Raw genomic sequence first — 18,056 nt, 5'->3', positions numbered from 1 at the left:
GGGGGCGGGGCTGCGGCGGCGCGATGGAGCTGGTGGCGGAGCTAAGGGGCCGCGACGGGCAAACGCGATCGGTGCGGGTACAGTGCCCGGCGGTGGAGGGTGAGGGCGGCCAGCTGCGCAGTGTGCGGCAGGGCCTGGCCGAGTTGCAGCAGCGAGTAGTGGAGCTGCTGGCGCCCCTGGTTCAGGAAGAGAGAGAGGCGGCGGCCGGCGGCGGGAAACGCGGTGAGTGGCGGGAGGGACGGCCGGCAGCGAGGCGGGCGAGGGAGGTTCTGCCAGCCTCGTGGCGCCGCCTGCACCACGGACTGCTCATTTGCGCCCCGCTTTGAACCCTGGCAGGTAGTGTTGAGGATGACGACGAGGAGGAGGAGGATGAAAGCGAAGACGAAAACAATATCGACACGAATGCGAGCGCAGATGGGCCTCCTCCAAAGAGGACTAAAGTTCAGCAGCCCTGACGGTGGCGCGAGCGATGGAGTTTGGGCCTAGAAAGGGACATTCCAGCTGTACCGGCTTGTAAGTGTCCTCTGGGCGGGGGTAGGCCGCTCTGCCCAGTCGGGCGTCTGCGCCTCTTCTGCTCGTGTTTCGAAAGTGAAAAGTCGATCACGACCCTCCTTTCATATGGAAGCCTTAACGAAAGGACGTACGTTGGCGTTAACAGCGTCTTGCTTACAGGGTATCTATGCTACGCTGAGAAGAATTTCTAGTAACCTAGTCGGCAAATACAAAATTGTTCTCACAAGTGTTCTGACCACTTCCTTTTTATGACTTCCCAAGTCCCAGTATTTCTTTCTGTGACTTAACCCAGACTTTTAAAATAAGGTAATATAATATGGATTGCTATTTCAAATATGATCTTAAAATGGTACAATTTCTGTTTTTATGGAGAGAAAGCAATATAAGACCACTAAATTAAAAACCAGCTGTAGGACTGGGCACAGTCCTGCAGAGTCCTACAAGACTCCTGTACAGTTCTACAATAAAAGATTGGCTTTGCCTGTCTTTGAGAGGTTTATTTCAGTCATCCATCAAGCAAGTATTTTCCTAGGAAGGGTCAGAGATAAAGTAGATGTAAAGAACTGGGAATCTTGGTTTTCAAAAATGCCTAGATTTGTAACAGCCAGGAAGGTAACAAGTCAGCGTGACTTTGATCATTATCTGTAATATTTCACTGCTGTCCTAAGCCTATGGGGGGTTTCCCCTCTTTTTATTTTTTTTTTTCATGCAGCAATCTTGATACACGTTCTTCCATCACTGAGTTTCATCCAGGTTGATTTTCATTCTCATTTGGTAGCTGTGCCAAATGAAGTGAGCATCACAGTTTGATATTCTGTCTATGCAGAACTCTCAACATTACATACAAATAAAAAAAGAGCAGAGTGATTTTGTTTTTTGAGATGTCATCTGAAAATAAAACTTGGGGTGTAACATAGCAGAAGTGTAGCAGCGTTCTACACTGGTTGCTGTAGCTTAATTTAGATGGGGGAGAATGCATAAATACTCAAGTGACACAACTAGATGATGTACTGTATAAATCAGCATACCTCAGTCCCCCTGCTGAAGAAATGTTCATTCATATTCAGCATGTGGAATATCACTAAGGGAACCTGCTTCTTGCAAGGAAAAAAGTTGACAGTGCTTCCTATATGTTACCTTAATTCCCCTAAAACACCCTGATAGCCAGTCCATAGGGCTTACTGGGAGCCCAAGAGTCTTCAGCTGAAGGCTGGATGATTTAACAGTGTAAAAAGCATTTATTTATTCACATTTTCATGTATTTGGCTGGCAGAGTTTGATGTATTTTGGAATCAGCAGATCTTGAGACGTGTGGAAGACAAAGTATTGTAATAAATGATGAATTTTTATGAGCATAAAATTGCCTGCATTCATTTGAAATAGAGGGAGGGGCAAGTTGGAAAAAAGGTCCAGTAAATGTATTTTCAACATCTTTATGTACTCATATTCTAAGATGTTCACACATCCATTATTCTGTTAGTAGATGTGACAGAGGCATAACTAAGGAGAAAAGAACTCTGAAGAGTTGTCATCTCTTGTCAGGCTGCAAAATCTTAAAGTGATAAATGCTTGAAAGTGTTTTAGGATAGATAATTATTGAAGGAAGTGGCATGGAAGGAAGTAACTTATCAAGATGGTGAAAGCAACACTTAATACAGAAAAAACCCTACCCTGATAAACATATCTGAAGGCTCCTTCATGTGACCTGTGGTGAAGTGATGGCAACTTTTATGAGCTCTGTTCTGTGGTTTTGGAAGCTTGTAGAGCTATGTCTGCCTCTCCATCTCCCCCTGGATTGCAGTCCTAGACACTCCAACAACAGGGTGAACTGTGGGATGGCATGAATTTGCGACCTTCATATATAAACTTTGTGTAAACACTCCATTGTGTCTTGGTGCTTAATATATGATAACTTGGTTAACACTTGGCAGCGTAAACAACTGAGCAGTGGTTTGGAGCCCAGAAGCTAGCCAAAACGTACTGGGCTAGTCATGGGCTTCTATCAGAAGTACCTTCTGGTGGTTATAGCATGTTCTCTCCAGAAGAAACCTGTATCCTAGGGCTTGCTTTAAGGAGAACTGAGTCCGTTCTTATAAATTAACTATGTAATAGAGCTATAAAACTGCTTTCATGCAGAAAAGTTTCTCATCCAAGACTGGCACACAAAAAGCAGCATTTTTTAAAAACTATTGAGTAATAAATTCAATTTAAGAGAACAATGGACCAGGCAAGAGAAAATAAAGGAGTGTATTGGTTTAAGCTGACTGACTCAATAGAAGGGATGAAGGATAGGGGCACATGGCTCCCCCCCTTTCCCTCAGTGGCACAGAGGAAATCAGGATAGGGAAGTTAACAAATGTCCTGCAGAAACTGGGAAGTTTTGTAACAAGGATAAGTCAAGTGTCCTATTTTTAGTTAAAAAAATAAATTAAGCCTGCACTTTGCTGCTGGAAGAAACATGTCATAAGGAACACATTTTATTGCAGCTTAGTTCTGTCCATGTTTGAAAGGCTGCAGCTTGAAAGTATGCTCTTGACTGGACCTGCTCTCCCATGGGAGGAAGTGAAGAACAGACTCAGCAGCACATAAAGTGTCAGCCCCTTTCCCCCAGGGAAGGGACTGTCCAGTGAAGGTCAAGCAGCTAATAAAACTAACACTCAGACCATCCAAGAATAATGCTCAGGCAGACTGACAAAGCTTTATCTTGTGATATAAAGGGAAAGAAAACTAGGGTAGGTGGCAAACATATGAGTATCGACCTTGTATTACAGCTACTCACTTTCTTAGAAAATTAAAGCTCTGAACAATTGCCAAGCTGGTAGAGGTTAGCAATCTTCTGAGGACTTCATTGCTGCCAATATTACTACAGCTCCTGCTTTAGGAAGCACTTCAAGATGTGGTCTGAGCCAACTCATTTTAAGTTAAAACAGTATGAGTAGAAATAGCTTTCCCACCCCTAAGTGGAAGTTGTAGCAATTAATTTTTTCCACCCACTCCCTGAAAAGAACTGGATTTGTATGAGCAAGTTCTAGTATAAGCTAGTCTCACATCTGTTATTAATGCCATTGCTGTAGAAACAGATTTATGCTATTATCTGTCATTTACAATTGAGCACTAATTGAGAAGTACTGTAGTCTTTAAAGAGGTTGTGAAACTCCTTTGAGCTTGATTATCCCAAAAGCTCATAGATTATGTCAAACTATGTTACCTTCTGTGACTGAGAACTAATTAGGTTTGATGCTACCTACAAATCTTCAGCAAAGTTATTTCACTACTTCTTTTAAAACCCTACAGTAAAAACAATTCATTTTTATAGTGTTTACTTACTCCGTGGGTAAGACTTCACCTGTTAATGTTTCATTGGTGCCAGAAACAATGGAAGTGTCAGCAGAGCTAGCCTTCTTCTATTGTCTAGCATTCCTTTGCACTATGTTAATAGTTTATACTAAGTCTCTCCATTTCAAGCTCAAATCCTTGCAGATGTTGTGTTTACAAGAATTAGTGTGTCTTTCTGTAGTTAGTTGTGAAGCCCATGCTTGCTGATGGTTTTAATCCAAACCCAGGCTTCTGATGGAAAAGTCTACGAACATGAACCTCTCTTCTGTAACTCACTGCTGCACCCAGCACGTGCTCCACATCCAGACAGCTTAGCTCATCACATCAGGCACAATGACAAATTCACTAACCACCACGTGTTTGTACAACAGAAACCTCAGCAGTTCTCCCTGTCATTTTCTATTTTTGATGCTTCCTCTTATGTTCTTCTTCTGTAAATAATTCCATCTAGACACAACACAACTGCTCAGTTTAAAAATCAACAGCATCAAGTTGAAAACTGTCCAGCCAAAGGTACCTTCCTTTTGCACAAAGGTAGAGAAATGTCAAAGGCATTCAGTTTCAGCCAAAACTTCAGGCTACAGATGAGTAATTGGGACACAGAACATAAAAGGACAATAAAAAATATCAACCAAGCATACACAGAGGGAAAAACAGGAGCTACAGCAGCTGACAGCACTGCTGTCAAGCAACAAACATATGGGGGGAAAAAAGGCACCATTGGTATGTATCTGCATTGACAGACTTCTGTTTATAAACATTGAAAAGTTTTTATTTTATAGATAAATAGGATGGTGATTTTTAAAGTTAGAAACAAGACAACTTAAAAGCTCTGACTCCTCAAAATAATACAAAGTCAGAGTTTATTTTTATTCCAGCATATTACGATGGTAGCTTCTTCCTTCCCATATTGCACTTCCAACTTAAAACCTTCTTGTAAAGGCTACATTGTTTTCAGGTCCTAGCACCAATGCTGGCATTTGAAACCAGTGTCTCAAAGTATCTCCAAATGCAAACAAAGTTTAAGGTGTTGTAACTGCTGTGTTTAAGCACAGCAACACTGAAAATAGCATGCTCTTTCCAAAGCAAGAGAAAGTTGATACTCTCCAGGATTCCCTTAGTCAGAAATAGATCAGCATTTGTGATGATCAGGTACTGACAACCACATAAAATTGAAATTACAATCAAGGAGTTTAGTTCACAATTATTTTGGGCCTACTGCTTTTGAGGAGTGCCTTGTGCAGTTTTCACATCTGGAAGGTTATTTCCATCACAGCTGAATCAAAAATTTAGTTATCATAAGAGGAAACAAAAAAGGACACAAAGAACAGATTTGATATTATTCAAAATACAGAGTCCTTAGTTAGAAATAAATGTTATGCCAAAATAGCACTGAAAAATAGAGGCTGAAACTATGGTAAAAAAAATCTCAGTGGAATTTCAGTATGACTGAAAAGACTTGCATTCATTGCAAGAATGAGAAGGTATATTACTTCTTAAAATTTCTGGAAGAAATAGGGTTGTCCATCTTACAACCTCTTTGTAGTATCCCCCCAACCTAATACCAGCTAACTTCTCCACATTCAAAGATTTTCATAATACATCAGTGCTCCCAGAACATGGTTTTGCATCATGTCCAGGGTGAAACTAAAATGGCAGTAAATTCCAATCACTTGTATTGTTATCAAATTATATTTCCACAGAAACAAGAAGGAAACACAAATGAAGTCTTATGCAGACTATAGGCCAATGCCAGCATAAGCTGGTTCTGATGTCATAGGAAGAGTTTAAAGCACCAGCCTCCAGGCCTCTGCCAATCCTCACTGCCCGTCTACTACAACATGGTACTGTTGTGGTTATTGGAAAAAAAGTATGCTACCACAGGGGAAAAAAAAGGTACCTTTCTCCCTTTAAAAGTTCACACAAAGTTTATTTCCACTTCCTGTGTTTATACCTAAACTCATTTTTTAAAAACTCATTAAAAAACCGGCACTGATGTAGACTGCAAAACCAAAAATAGGCAAAGAATTGTGTGAAGTGCAGCTTTTATAATCATGTTCTGATTTGGGTTTTCCTTTTACATTTACCACAAAAGAAGTATCATTTCATTGATTTTACTTCAAGGGAAAACATAGGAAATCACTTTTTTTTTTTTTGCACAGAGGGTTAAAGTCGTGGACCAGAAACTTATTTCCCCACAGGACATTTCAGACGGAGTGTTGCAATCTTGCATCATTAAGGCAAAACAAGGAGTACTGCCACCAAGTGTCACACAGGGCTCACCCACTCTGGCCATGCTGACAGACCTAGATTTAAAAACTTTTAGAGTTGATTTATCTTTTTTTTTTTTTCTGTAAATAGAAAACAGTAGGCTTTCTTCATTGCTTAACAGTTTGATAGAAAAGGCTCTTTCCAGCCTCCACTCTGAACTTCGGTCTTGTGATTAGATCAGCCATATGCAATTGCTTCCAAACAGCTACAGAAACTAGAAATTGAGCTAAGTGTCAATCAGTTGTAATCTACTGATCTGATTAGAGGCCTTCACAAATGTCTGATGACGATTGCAAATAACAGCCAAGCAGATAGGAATGATGCAATATCCCACAGTTTTGGGGTCAGCTCTTGTACAGGAATAGAGGAACAAGAACATTTGTAAATATGGTATTAAAAATATTATAGTCCACAGCCAAAAAGGCAAGGATAGCAGTCGTACTTTTAGCGAGTGAGTCCATGTGGTTCCTTCCTGTGGCTCCTCGGGGTGTTGCTGAATGTGCTCCAGTGCTAGTTTGTTGTAAGTCTCATTGATTTCAAAGACATAATAAAAAGCTGCAGCACTTGCTAACAAGTACAGCCCCACACCGATCCATCCCATCCTCTGGCGGAAGTTCATCATTCTCCATGCTCTGCACCTGGAACAAAAAGGCAACATATACCTTAAGTACAGCTTGGAGAAAGAGGGGATACAGATGAAGCTTCATTTTCATCATTTAACTTTTCATTACACATGGGTAAAACCAGCACACACCCCCATTTCTGAAGAGCTGAATTCTTTCTACATCAGAGAAAATGACAATATTATGCCAGCAATAGGCTAATGGAAATTACATACAAGGCTTTATTCACAACTCTGGCAAGTGCAGGGCCTGCTAGCTATCAAGTTATCCCAAGCTAATGTAAAGTACTGAGTGAACAAAATGGAAGTCATTAATTGGATGTTACTGCCCTCAGTGTCTCTAGATGCAAAGCAGGAATACAAGACATTCTATAAACAGCAGAAGTTTGTCAAGTTCTTTAAGGATGGCAAGACAAACACACTGCCAGCCAGCCATCAAAAGGAGCACCATTGCTTCTTTGCAGTTCAGCAACACCCATTTATATTAAGCTCTAGTTGAGTGCCCATCTAGGGACCATATAAAAGGATGTTTTCAATTTAAACACGAGAAGATGCATACTAAAAGTAATGGCACACATGAAGATGTTACAGATATGTTACCTGTGCCTAACTATTTCCACTCTACCTGTGTGAATGGTTACAGCACACCTTCAGGAGGAAAGGAACTGAATATCGGTGCCAGTAACCAAGTCAGGGTAAAAAGAACCAGACATCAGCCAACTGACACTTTTCCTAAGAAACACCAATGACTGAAGCACCCTGCTGGGCTTGGCTTTAGCTGCTTTAAGCTCTCCAGCTGGCCATATGAATCTAAGTGACCTGAAACACTCTTCAAACCAGTTGAACATTCGAGCTGAAGTACTAAGTACTTCATACCAAGAAGTCAACATCACATTCCCCTCAAAACAGCTGGTGGGCAGGGCAAATCACCACTTCACTACACGTCTGGAGTTATCCTAACAATGGTTTGGGGCTTTTTTTTTCCAGTTGCTCATTTTCTGTTGTTATTTTGTTTGGTTCTTTGGTCCGGTTTTGTTTTGCAAATTGTAGGGAGTTTTACCGTTCCTAAGTTTTTTGTGAAGGGGGTAACATCAATTTCTTTAGTACTGTTTTAACAAAACATTACCAAGCTTTAAAAACACTAGGCAGAAAAGCTTATTTAAAAAGACTTATGCATACAGGAGTATAATTAACAGAAACACAGAAGAGTTTACCTTAATTGATATAAAAGAAAATAAAAATCACTACACCTCTCCAAATCCCCCTTCCTGAGACCACACTTATCTGTCAGGTTAGCAATTTTTGAAGACTTCCTAGTTTTCCATACCTAAAAGATATTCTCAATCCAAACCTGATGGAATCTGATCAGGGTAACTCTGGAGAAGTGGTTCTGGCCCTCACAGTACTACATTTATGGATGTTAATAGAGTCAAACATACTATGTCACTAAACACCTACGAATGCCATTCCAGCTTTTCTGTTGTTTAGTTTATGCTTCTACTAACTTAACTGTACATTACCTTTTAATAGATAGCTGTATTTGTGTAGGACAACTGGAAAAGTAAGAAGCTATTAATCCACTAGGTAAAAATTTGAATTTCAGAGTCTGTTTACCCAATAACTACGCCACTGCCCATTTTTTCCACTAGTTAGGAATCTTAGAGATAGCTAAGAAGTAGCTGTTTTCAAAAAAAGATATTCAAAAGTAATGCAATACAATTAAGAAAGTAAGCATCAATTGTTGGTTTTGGCTCCTGCCTTTGCCAGGCAGCAGTAGGCAGGAAAGGCTTGGCTTTAGGATACAGCGAAAGCAGCAGAAAGAACGCTGAGAGTTTTCTCGCTCGTTTTCCGTTTCAAGGGACGACTTTTACACGCAGCTCTGGGAACCGCGATGATTACGAGAATCGTTCACCCCCACTCCGCGGGCACTCCGGAGCTCTCCCCCCGCAACAGGCCGCTCAAACCGACCGCAGCGCTCAGCGCCTCCTCGAGAGCCGGACCTGCACTCCGGCCGAGAAGCGCTCCTCCGCAAGCGCTCCTTCGCCGACACCAGCAGTTCCTTACCTTCTTCCAGCGGAGAAGAAGGGAGCGGGAGGGCGGCGGCAGGCGGCCCGCTCCCCTCAGCCCGCGCCGCCGCGCTGGGAGACGGAGGGGCCTGCCGGCCCCCCACGCCGTTGCCGGCCCGTCTCCATCAGAAGCCAGCTGCCGCTCCGGAACAGCGGCACTTCCGGCATCAGGAGAACCACTTCCGGTGCGCACCCGTCTGCATCCGAGCTGAAGCAGGGCGGGTCGAGTTGGCTGGCGGCCATCTTGGCTCGGGCCAGCGCCTCTTTGTGGCCTGCATGGCTTCCTCCAAAATGGTGGTTGCTCGTCTCTGTTATTCACCGTTCGATACCGCCGCGCGCCTGTGGTTGCCAGCCTTGAGCCATCGTTACTTCGGTGCTAGTGCTATCTGGGGCTGAAAGTCTCACCCCAGCCTCCACCAGGCCTAATCCCTCCCTTCCTCCGCCTCCCGAGAGGGCCTTCCGCTGTGCTGCGCATCGGTTGCGTTTGTTTTAATTGCGCCGGCTCTCGAAAGGAGGAACTCGTGAACAGTTGCGGTTTGACAGTTGGCTGCGTTAGCCAGGTGCAGTGCCTTCGGGAAACTACCAACGGAGACTTCGACTGTGAAAGTCTCCAGCCACTGACATACATGTACTTTAAAACTCTGACTGTTTATACACAAATACATGTTATGTATTCCTGTTAAATTAGTAGGAAATATGGAACTGGGAAAAAGGCAAAAAAACCGTCTACGCTTATCAAAAAGAACCAACCTACCCTGATTCGGTCAGATATGTGCAGTTCACTGGTGTACGCCACAATGGCGTTTGGAAAGTTTGTTTGTGCAGGTCTTTAAACATTTGTCTAAATTCTGTGCGTGCATTTCTGTGCCCCCCCCCCCCCCCCCCCCCCCCCCTTTTTTTTTTTCTTTCTTTCTTGGTTGGTCGATTTGGTTTTCTTACTCCTTTGCTACTCATTCAGCACAGGCCCACGGTGAGACCACTAGGTGGTGCTCAACACCACAGGCCGCCTAGTGAAACCCCGACTGCCAGTTCAGGAGTTTGGCACTCAGTTGAATGAACGTTTTATCATCTTTCATGAAGTTTAAATAAACTGCTAGTGTAGTTCTGATGAAAGTATAAGTAACTATGTATAGCTAATTATCGACTAAATGCCATTCTTTCCCTTTGTACAGGTGGTGAGGTTTCAGTGAATACCAGCTCCTGCGTAGATGACAGACCTACTCAAGTATGGCTTTATACCATTTCTTATATCTGGGTTAGAGGCAATGATAGGAAACGGAATCGCTACCACACAGAGACTGTGTCGTTTCAAATACCAACCTAGAGTGAAAGAGAAGGGTTTCAACCAGAATTAATATATGACTGTGAATCTAAGACTTGGCAGTGAGTATATGTGTGCAGTGTATAGCCCAGAGTTGCAATTAAGATTCTGATTTTTTTTTTTTTTTCCCAAAAAACAGTGAAATGTGAGGATTATTTCTAGTTAAAAAGATTGTCCTCTGAAGGGATGAAGTTGGAAAGGGAGCATGGTTTAGGATTTAACTTTAGTGTTTTATGGGTTTTCTTCTGTGTTAACTACAGGCCTGAAATGATGGTTATGAAAAGAAAGAGCTAAAAAATTTGTGGACTTGTTACAGCAAACATAAGCTGCCTTTGAAAGCTAATGCATAACACCAGAGTGATATGTAATATCTTTGGGCTAGATGTCATTATGCATTATGTATTTTGCCTGGACTGTTGTCTTTCTTTGAAATTCTGTTGGAACCATATTTTATTTTATTTTATGTTTGTTAGTAGCAGCCACATCTGAGTGAGGCTGCAGGCAGTCATCCAAGTTTTCTGAATACCAGCCATACTTTGTTCTTGATTCTAGAAATATTTACCATTGTTCCAACAAACTTCTTGGTATTTACAAATGGAATAGCTATCTTGTGCTCCCAAATATCCACAGTAAACATCTGCCAAAGGTAGAATTACACACTATTGCTCTTTGTCAGAATGATCTTGCCTGGCACTGAGGTCAGGCTGACAGGCCTGTAATTCCCTGGCTCATCCAACCGGCCCTTCTTGTGGATGGGCACCATGTTGGCCAGCTTCCAGTCCTCTGGGACCTCGCAGTCCTGGCTCACTGGCTGGAAGCTGGCCAACGTGGTGCCCATCCACAAGAAGGGCCGGTTGGATGAGCCAGGGAATTACAGGCCTGTCAGCCTGACCTCAGTGCCAGGCAAGATCATGGAACAGGTCATCCTGAGTGCAATAACACATCACTTAGAGGATGGCCAAGGGATCAGGCCCAGCAAGCATGGATTTAGGAAGGGCAGGTCCTGCCTGACCAACCTGATCTCTTTCTATGATCAGGTGACCCGCCTGGTGGATGTGGGGAGGCCTGTGGATGTAGTCTACCTGGACCTCAGCAAGGCCTTTGACACCGTCCCCCATAGCAAACTGCTGGCCAAGCTGTCAGCCCATGGCTTGGACGGGAGCACACTGCGATGGGTTAGGAACTGGCTGGAGGGCCGAGCCCAGAGAGTGGTGGTGAATGGTGCCACATCCAGCTGGCAGCCAGTCACTAGTGGTGTGCCCCAAGGATCAGTGCTGGGCCCTGTGCTCTTTAACATCTTTATTGATGATCTGGATGAGGGCATTGAGTCCATCATCAGTAAATTTGCTGATGACACCAAGCTGGGGGCAGGAGTTGATCTGCTGGAGGGTAGAGAGGCTCTGCAGAGAGACCTCGACAGGCTGGACAGATGGGCAGAATCCAACGGCATGAGATTTAACACACCCAAGTGCCGGGTTCTGCACATTGGCCACAACAACCCCATGCAGTGCTACAGGCTGGGGTCAGAGTGGCTGGAGAGCAGCCAGGCAGAGAGGGACCTGGGGGTACTGGTCGATGGTAGGCTGAACATGAGCCTGCAGTGTGCCCAGGCAGCCAAGAGGGCCAATGGCATCCTGGCCTGCATCAGGAACAGTGTGGCCAGCAGGAGCAGGGAGGTCATTCTGCCCCTGTATACTGCACTGGTTAGGCCACACCTCGAGTACTGTGTCCAGTTCTGGGCCCCTCAGTTTAGGAAGGATGTTGACTTGCTGGAACGAGTCCAGAGAAGAGCAACAAAGTTGGTGAGGGGTTTGGAACACAAGCCCTATGAGGAGAGGCTGAGGGAGCTGGGGCTGCTTAGCCTGGAGAAGAGGAGACTCAGGGGTGACCTTATCACTCTCTACAACTACCTGAAGGGAGGTTGTAGACAGGCTGATGATGGTCTCTTCTCCCAGGCAGCCAGTACCAGAACAAGAGGACACAGTCTCAGGCTGCGCCAGGGGAGGTTCTGGTTGGATGTTAGGAAGAAGTTCTATACAGAAAGAGTGATTGCGCTTTGGAATGGGCTGCCTGGGGAGGTGGTGGAGTCGCCGTCATTGAAGGTGTTCAGAAGGAGACTTGATGGGGTGCTTGGTGCCATGAGTTAGCTGTTTGGGTGGGTTGGATTAGTTGATGGGTTGGACACGATGATCTTGAAGGTCTCTTCCAACCTGGTTTGGTTTATTCTAATAAAGGTTTATTCTAATGTCTTTAAAGAACTGAGTCTTTGATGAAGAAGGGCCTTGGCATTTAAGTTTTAACTTGTAGCGTTCATTACAGTGATGTTCCTTGTTCACTGATTACCACTGAATATGAGCTTCATGTCTGCATCTTCTGTGGTCAAAATAATTCTGGCAGTCAAGAGACAAAATCCTTCGCTTCTAGCTTCTGTTTTCAGACACCTTCAATCTTTATCAAGAAATGGCAAAGCATACTAAAAGAACACCAGCAGAGCTGGTTGGTGGCTGAATATTTATCTCCATGGCACATTTATTTAAACAGAGGACAAATACAATTTATGCAGAAGCTGCCAACACGTTGTTTTCATGAAAACAAGTTAACTGAAAAGTCACTCATGTTAAAAAGGAAAGCAGATTCACAACTTAGGTGTCTCTAGGCCAAAAATGCTGGCTTTGGTCAGCTGTCCTAAACAAGTTAGTTTTCAGCCATCAGCAGAAAAATAATAGTTTTAAATAATAACCTTCTCTGAAGGTCACTTGTTAGAAGGCTGCACTGTCTTTCCTTCTTCCTTCCATATACAGATTCCAAGAGAAACATCTGACCATCTGAGGGAGTAACAGGTCTGTCCTCATGAGAGGAGGCTGTAATGACACATCTGCTTTTCTTCTTTTTTTTTTTTTCTTGTTCCAAATATTTGTATTTCCACTAATTGTCTTTCATTCTGTGGTGCCTTTGTGAAACAAGTCAGTCATACCATAGAATAACTTTAAAGAGATTAGTTACTGTCTCTTCTGAGAGTCCCAGTTCCAGAGGCTGTGCCTATCTTGCTTAGACTGTGAACTGTTTGCAGCAGGGAGTATCTATGTTTAGACTTTCCTGAAGCATAGCTTGCTTTTGCTAAACAAACACCGAAAGAACACAGTTCACATTGGGCCTTTTCCCACATTCAAAGGACCGTGGCTCTTTCTGCATAGATCAAGTTGGAAGTTTAGGCATGGTAAAGAGGATTTGCTGAATCTAAACTTTCATTTAAAAAGAAAAAGAAAAAGGTTTGTGTACCTGTGTGTCTGTCTTCTTGTAGGAACGTCTTCCCTGTGTCCTGTTAGGAATTAGCAGATGTACATACTGCAAGAGGCATACATGTAAAACCTCTGTCTAGATAATGTGAGGGTTGATAGGTTCTTAGTCATAAAAATGTTTACATACATTGTAAAAAAACAGAATTCCCACTTCCCCACAAAAGTATCTGTATCTTTCTTTTTCTATCAGTTAAATTAATGCTGTTCTTAAAAACTTTATTTCTCATTCTCTAAAATAATTCATTCACCTAGTATGTAATGACTTCCATGACATTGTTATTACTTGAAGGTTTTGCACACTTGTTTGGCTCTCAACCTTAATCTAACATTCTTTTATTTTCAGAACTGTTCTGTGTGTTATTTTCTCAAATGCCACCATTTAGGGTTTGCATGTATGTAATGGCAAGTATTGTGCTGGGCACTTCAGAGGAGCTGGTGTCTCAGTATGTCACGCAGTCAGTCCCATTTATTGATGGTATTTATTTAGCCTAACCAAAACTGATTGCTTATGCTCTTATAGTAATAAACTCTACATTTCAGTTGCCTGGTATGGCAGGTATCAGTTTTCCTGCTTTTTGGTCTCTTCAATACTCTTCACAGTACCTACAGAAAGAAAATCTGAGCCTGGATGAGTAACAGACTTGTCCAAGGCAATGGATAGTCTGTCAGAGCAAGGCTGAATGACAGAAGTACCTGATGGTTAATCCTAGTGTCAGACCTGGAGAGCACCTCATTCAAGTGTGCACTGAGAGCTGTCAGCTCAACTGAAAGGCCAACATCCACAGATGTAGAAAAGTCTGTGACACTTGAAAGCTCTCCTTTTCCCAGCTGTTGTGATTGATAGCAAGTGGGGATTATAACAAGAATTCATCTTTGAATTCTCTCAAAAATGAGTAGATCCTTTGCCAAGACCCATCTTATTCTCCTCCACTTCAGGCTTTGTCACCTTCAAAAGAGGCCCTACAAATTGTGGTCAATTCCTCTAGGAACTTCTTTCTTTGTTGCAGTGTAACCAAAGTTTTGCCTGAAACCACTATCAATTTTGCTTTCAAGGTATCTGAGCTAATTTCTACTTTTCTGGCTTATGAAACCACTAGAGAGAACTCCAGCATATGGGTTTGTGAGATTTAAAAAATTGGTGGAGGTATGATAACAGAGATGGAGGTTTGTGAGGAAGATTTATTGTGTTAGAAATGTTGCTGTGCTTTGCACACTGCATGTGAAAGTAGGGGACAGCATTTAGTGAAGGCTGAGGAGAGAGCCAAGAAAGACTGTCAAGTTATTTTGACTTTATTTTGACAAACAAGATGCTTGCCTATACAAAAATTTCCTGTGCATCAGGGATCCAGGGTTGCAGAGCAGGATTGTGGAGCAGGAAGCTATGTTACCCAGTGAACAGCAATAATGTAAATAAACCCCATGACATAAAAGGCATATGCACTTATGAATGTCTATTATTAGAATTATTATGCTATTGGGGAGAATTGTGCCCAACTGAATTTCTTCTCAAGAGCACAACTTCCAAGCGATACAAACCCATACAAACCCATTTTTGATCTGACAGTACCAAAAGACAGCACAAGCTAGAACACAGAATGTGAAAACAAAGCAGCTGTGTTCTTTGGAGAGCTTGTCTGCCTCAGTGCCATGTCTGGTACCCTTTGCCACAAGGCCTCTTCTTTGCCTCGTGGCTCAAACCCTTTGATGACAGCTCCTTGGCATGGCCTGAGGCCTCTTCTGTCTAAATGGTGGAATGCATTCTTTCCTTTGTTTTACAATGCTTGTCTCCCTTTCTATTTTCTCCTTCATAAGCTTAGTGCAAATGGTGAAGAAATAAGCACTCCACAAAGTGTGGAGGGTTAAAGAGGGCATTCTTCTAGTCTGTCCCCCATCTGATGAGTTTAGCTTGTTTTTCCAAATAATAAATAAAAAAGGAAGCATGTATGGACTCAGATTTGTGGCACAATTGTAAAAAAAAAGTTACATAGAAGGATAGTCTTTCAGACATTGAAGTCCTGTATTTGTTGGAACAGTTGGCAGACAGGTAATGGAAACTGTGTCCTGATAGAAGGAAAAGGTACAATGTGAGCTCACCCCTTACCAAACAGTAGGAATCTTCATAGGCATGGGTTATTTCACATTTTCTATCCATGTGAAAAGCTTTGTTCAGAGGCCCCATCAGAAAACTGAGGTTTGGACATGATGATCTTGAAGGTCTCTTCCAACCTGGTCTGGTCTATTCTATTCTATTCCAATTCTATTCTATTCCAATTCTATTCTATTCCAATTCTATTCTATTCCAATTCTATTCTATTCCAATTCTATTCTATTCCTATTCTATTCTATTTTATTCCTATTCTATTCCTATTCTATTCCTATTCTATTCTATTCTATATTTCAGCAAGAAGAAAAAATGCTTCTTTTGGTCATTGAGTATTGAGATTGGATAATGTTTTGAAATGCACTGAGTGGGAAAAAGCCAAGGACAGAGATGACTAGTGGAGCAAGAAAGGTACTACTCCTGTCTCCAGTACAGTAGTAAGTAGGAGTCAAGTCAATTCATCACCGATTCTTAAGTATGAAGGGTTTGCAAGCACAAAAGGAACAGCACCTAACTCATAGCAGGGCTTTCTCAATGTCTTTAGTTAACTTCCAAATAGCTGTTGCATGTATTAAAGAACTCTTGGCTGTCCAGAGGAAGTTGCCTGTGGTTAGGATTAGGGTTGTTTCAAAAAACATTTCTAAGCCTTGCTGATAAAAGCATGAGTTTGCTCTGTGAGTCACAAGCAGAAATGGGGTCTGTCCTTCTACAACGTGATCATATGCTGAAGATACTATTAGATGGATTGGTTTTGGTTTCTTTTATCTAAAATGCTAGTATTAGTTGGCTTTGGAATAGTATTGGTATGGGATTTGGAAATGCTTTTCTGCATATATTCATTTTGCACTTTCAAGTCTACACGTTGTGGTATCTTCTGAAAAGATAAAAATTGCTGCCCCTCCCAGAGAGCAAAAAATCCAGTGTCTCCTGATGTGATCATGCAGAAACAGAAAGTATGGTGTTTTTCTGAAGCTTGTGGCCTGCGAACTTTTAGTGAACTCTAAGGAAGCATTTAAACAAAACAGGAAAAGGGTCCTCAATCTTCAGAGGCATAAGCATGAGAAGAAAGTGCAAGTAATGGTGTGGCACTGCAGGCCACATTGGACTTTTATCTTTCCTGTTTTCTAAGCTGTAGCAGTTTAAAAGGTTCAACTGTAGCCACAAACAACTCATGGAAATGGAGGACCACTGGAATGAGGACAAGTGTTTTAGGTCATCTGGAACAATGTGTTCTTAACACAAAAGGCAAAGACAGATGTAAGGCAGCAAAATACATGATAATAGTGCTAGGACTCATACATGTCCATGTCACTTTTTATATAAGACTTTTATGTTCACGTCAGTCTCATTTACATTTCATAATTTTATAACTAGTTTACATTGTTTTAAAAAATAATACATTCCAGCAACACAAAACATATCTGGTGGATTGTTTTGTGGAAAGATGACTAATTTTGCTGGAAGCATGTTCCCTGAATTGTCATAAGTACTTAAAACTATCTGAATAAAAAAACCTACCACCTATAACCTGAGTAACTCTGTTAGCATGAAACTGTAGGTAGAGCAAACCTCAGTCCAGCTTAATCCTTAACCAAGTCTCAATCCAAATCTAATTCACAGTCAGCTCACCCAAATTCTTCAGAGAACATAGTTGCACATATAATTTGAATCATTTTAACTATCCTGAAGCAGTCAGGTAAGTAAATCTCTCCATGCATCTGAAGAGTTTGCAAAAGCATTGTTTCCATGTAGCAGGCAACAGAGCTACAACAACGAATAGCAGTGCAGTCTGTATCCATACCTGGGACTTGACTAACAAATGTAAATCAGTTTAAATTCATAACTATGCTGGCACAGGACTTCTCAATCTTTTGCACCTTGGCCATGTGTTTTTTGTGGTTTTAAATTCTTTGGTCACTGATGATATACTTTCCTTGGCTTATGAGTTCATATACTCTGCAGCCAAATTGCCACAAGCCAAGCGAGCAAACTCGTCAGCAAGGTTCGTTCTTACTTTCCTGTAGCATGTACATTAATCAGAGCTCAAGATAATCAAACTTTTGTGCTAGCTTACATAAAGTAAGACATACCTTCTCATAATGGTGGTTTCCTTGCAGTTAAAATCAGGGTAACCATGGTTTATTTTTAATGATGAACATGAGCTTACATAGCTATCTAAGCAGTGCTCGGCTGGGGCTGGTGAGAGCTCAGGAATGCCTGAATGGCACTGCATTGGCTCACACAGATCTGGTAATTTGCCAAGCATCATTGTTAACTGCTTTTGGAAGGTTTGTGAGCCCTCTGTTTGAATGCCTTCTGCTCTCTACAAGATCACAGAAATACTGATGAGTGTCAGCCAGTCCTCACTAATCCTTCTTTTCTCTATAAAACCAAAATGATTCATCATAAACTGCATAGGGTGTTAGGTGGGTAAGGGAGTAGTCACATGGATGAACACCATGCTTTCACCACCCTTTGCCACTACTGCCAAATGGGATCGCCGACAGAGGCAACTTGGTGCTTTCTT

General features: G+C 42.2%; 2 protein-coding genes across 2 annotated transcripts; one reads left to right on the top strand and one right to left on the bottom strand.

Annotated features, from left to right (window-relative positions):
- The first annotated feature begins 1 nt into the window (after position 1).
- On the top strand, positions 2–999 carry GON7 (GON7 subunit of KEOPS complex). The gene is made up of 2 exons (XM_068148817.1): positions 2–222; positions 337–999. The coding sequence occupies exons 1-2, from the start codon at positions 24–26 to the stop codon at positions 453–455; spliced, it is 318 nt and encodes a 105-aa protein (XP_068004918.1). The 5' UTR covers positions 2–23; the 3' UTR covers positions 456–999.
- A 732-nt stretch (positions 1,000–1,731) lies between these two features.
- On the bottom strand, positions 1,732–8,992 carry LYSET (lysosomal enzyme trafficking factor). Its single transcript, XM_068148816.1, has 2 exons — positions 8,807–8,992; positions 1,732–6,758 (listed from the first exon to the last, which is right to left on the bottom strand). The coding sequence occupies exon 2, from the start codon at positions 6,740–6,742 to the stop codon at positions 6,347–6,349; it is 396 nt and encodes a 131-aa protein (XP_068004917.1). The 5' UTR covers positions 6,743–6,758; positions 8,807–8,992; the 3' UTR covers positions 1,732–6,346.
- Positions 8,993–18,056: the final 9,064 nt, after the last annotated feature.

The sequence above is a fragment of the Melanerpes formicivorus genome, unplaced genomic scaffold (assembly GCF_026170545.1).
Source record: "Melanerpes formicivorus ecotype bairdi unplaced genomic scaffold, bMelFor1.0.p_v2 SCAF_17, whole genome shotgun sequence".
In the NCBI taxonomy this organism is placed as follows: domain Eukaryota; kingdom Metazoa; phylum Chordata; class Aves; order Piciformes; family Picidae; genus Melanerpes; species Melanerpes formicivorus.
The sequence above is the reverse complement of the archived record's forward strand: the minus strand, read 5'-3'. Positions and strand labels throughout refer to the sequence as shown.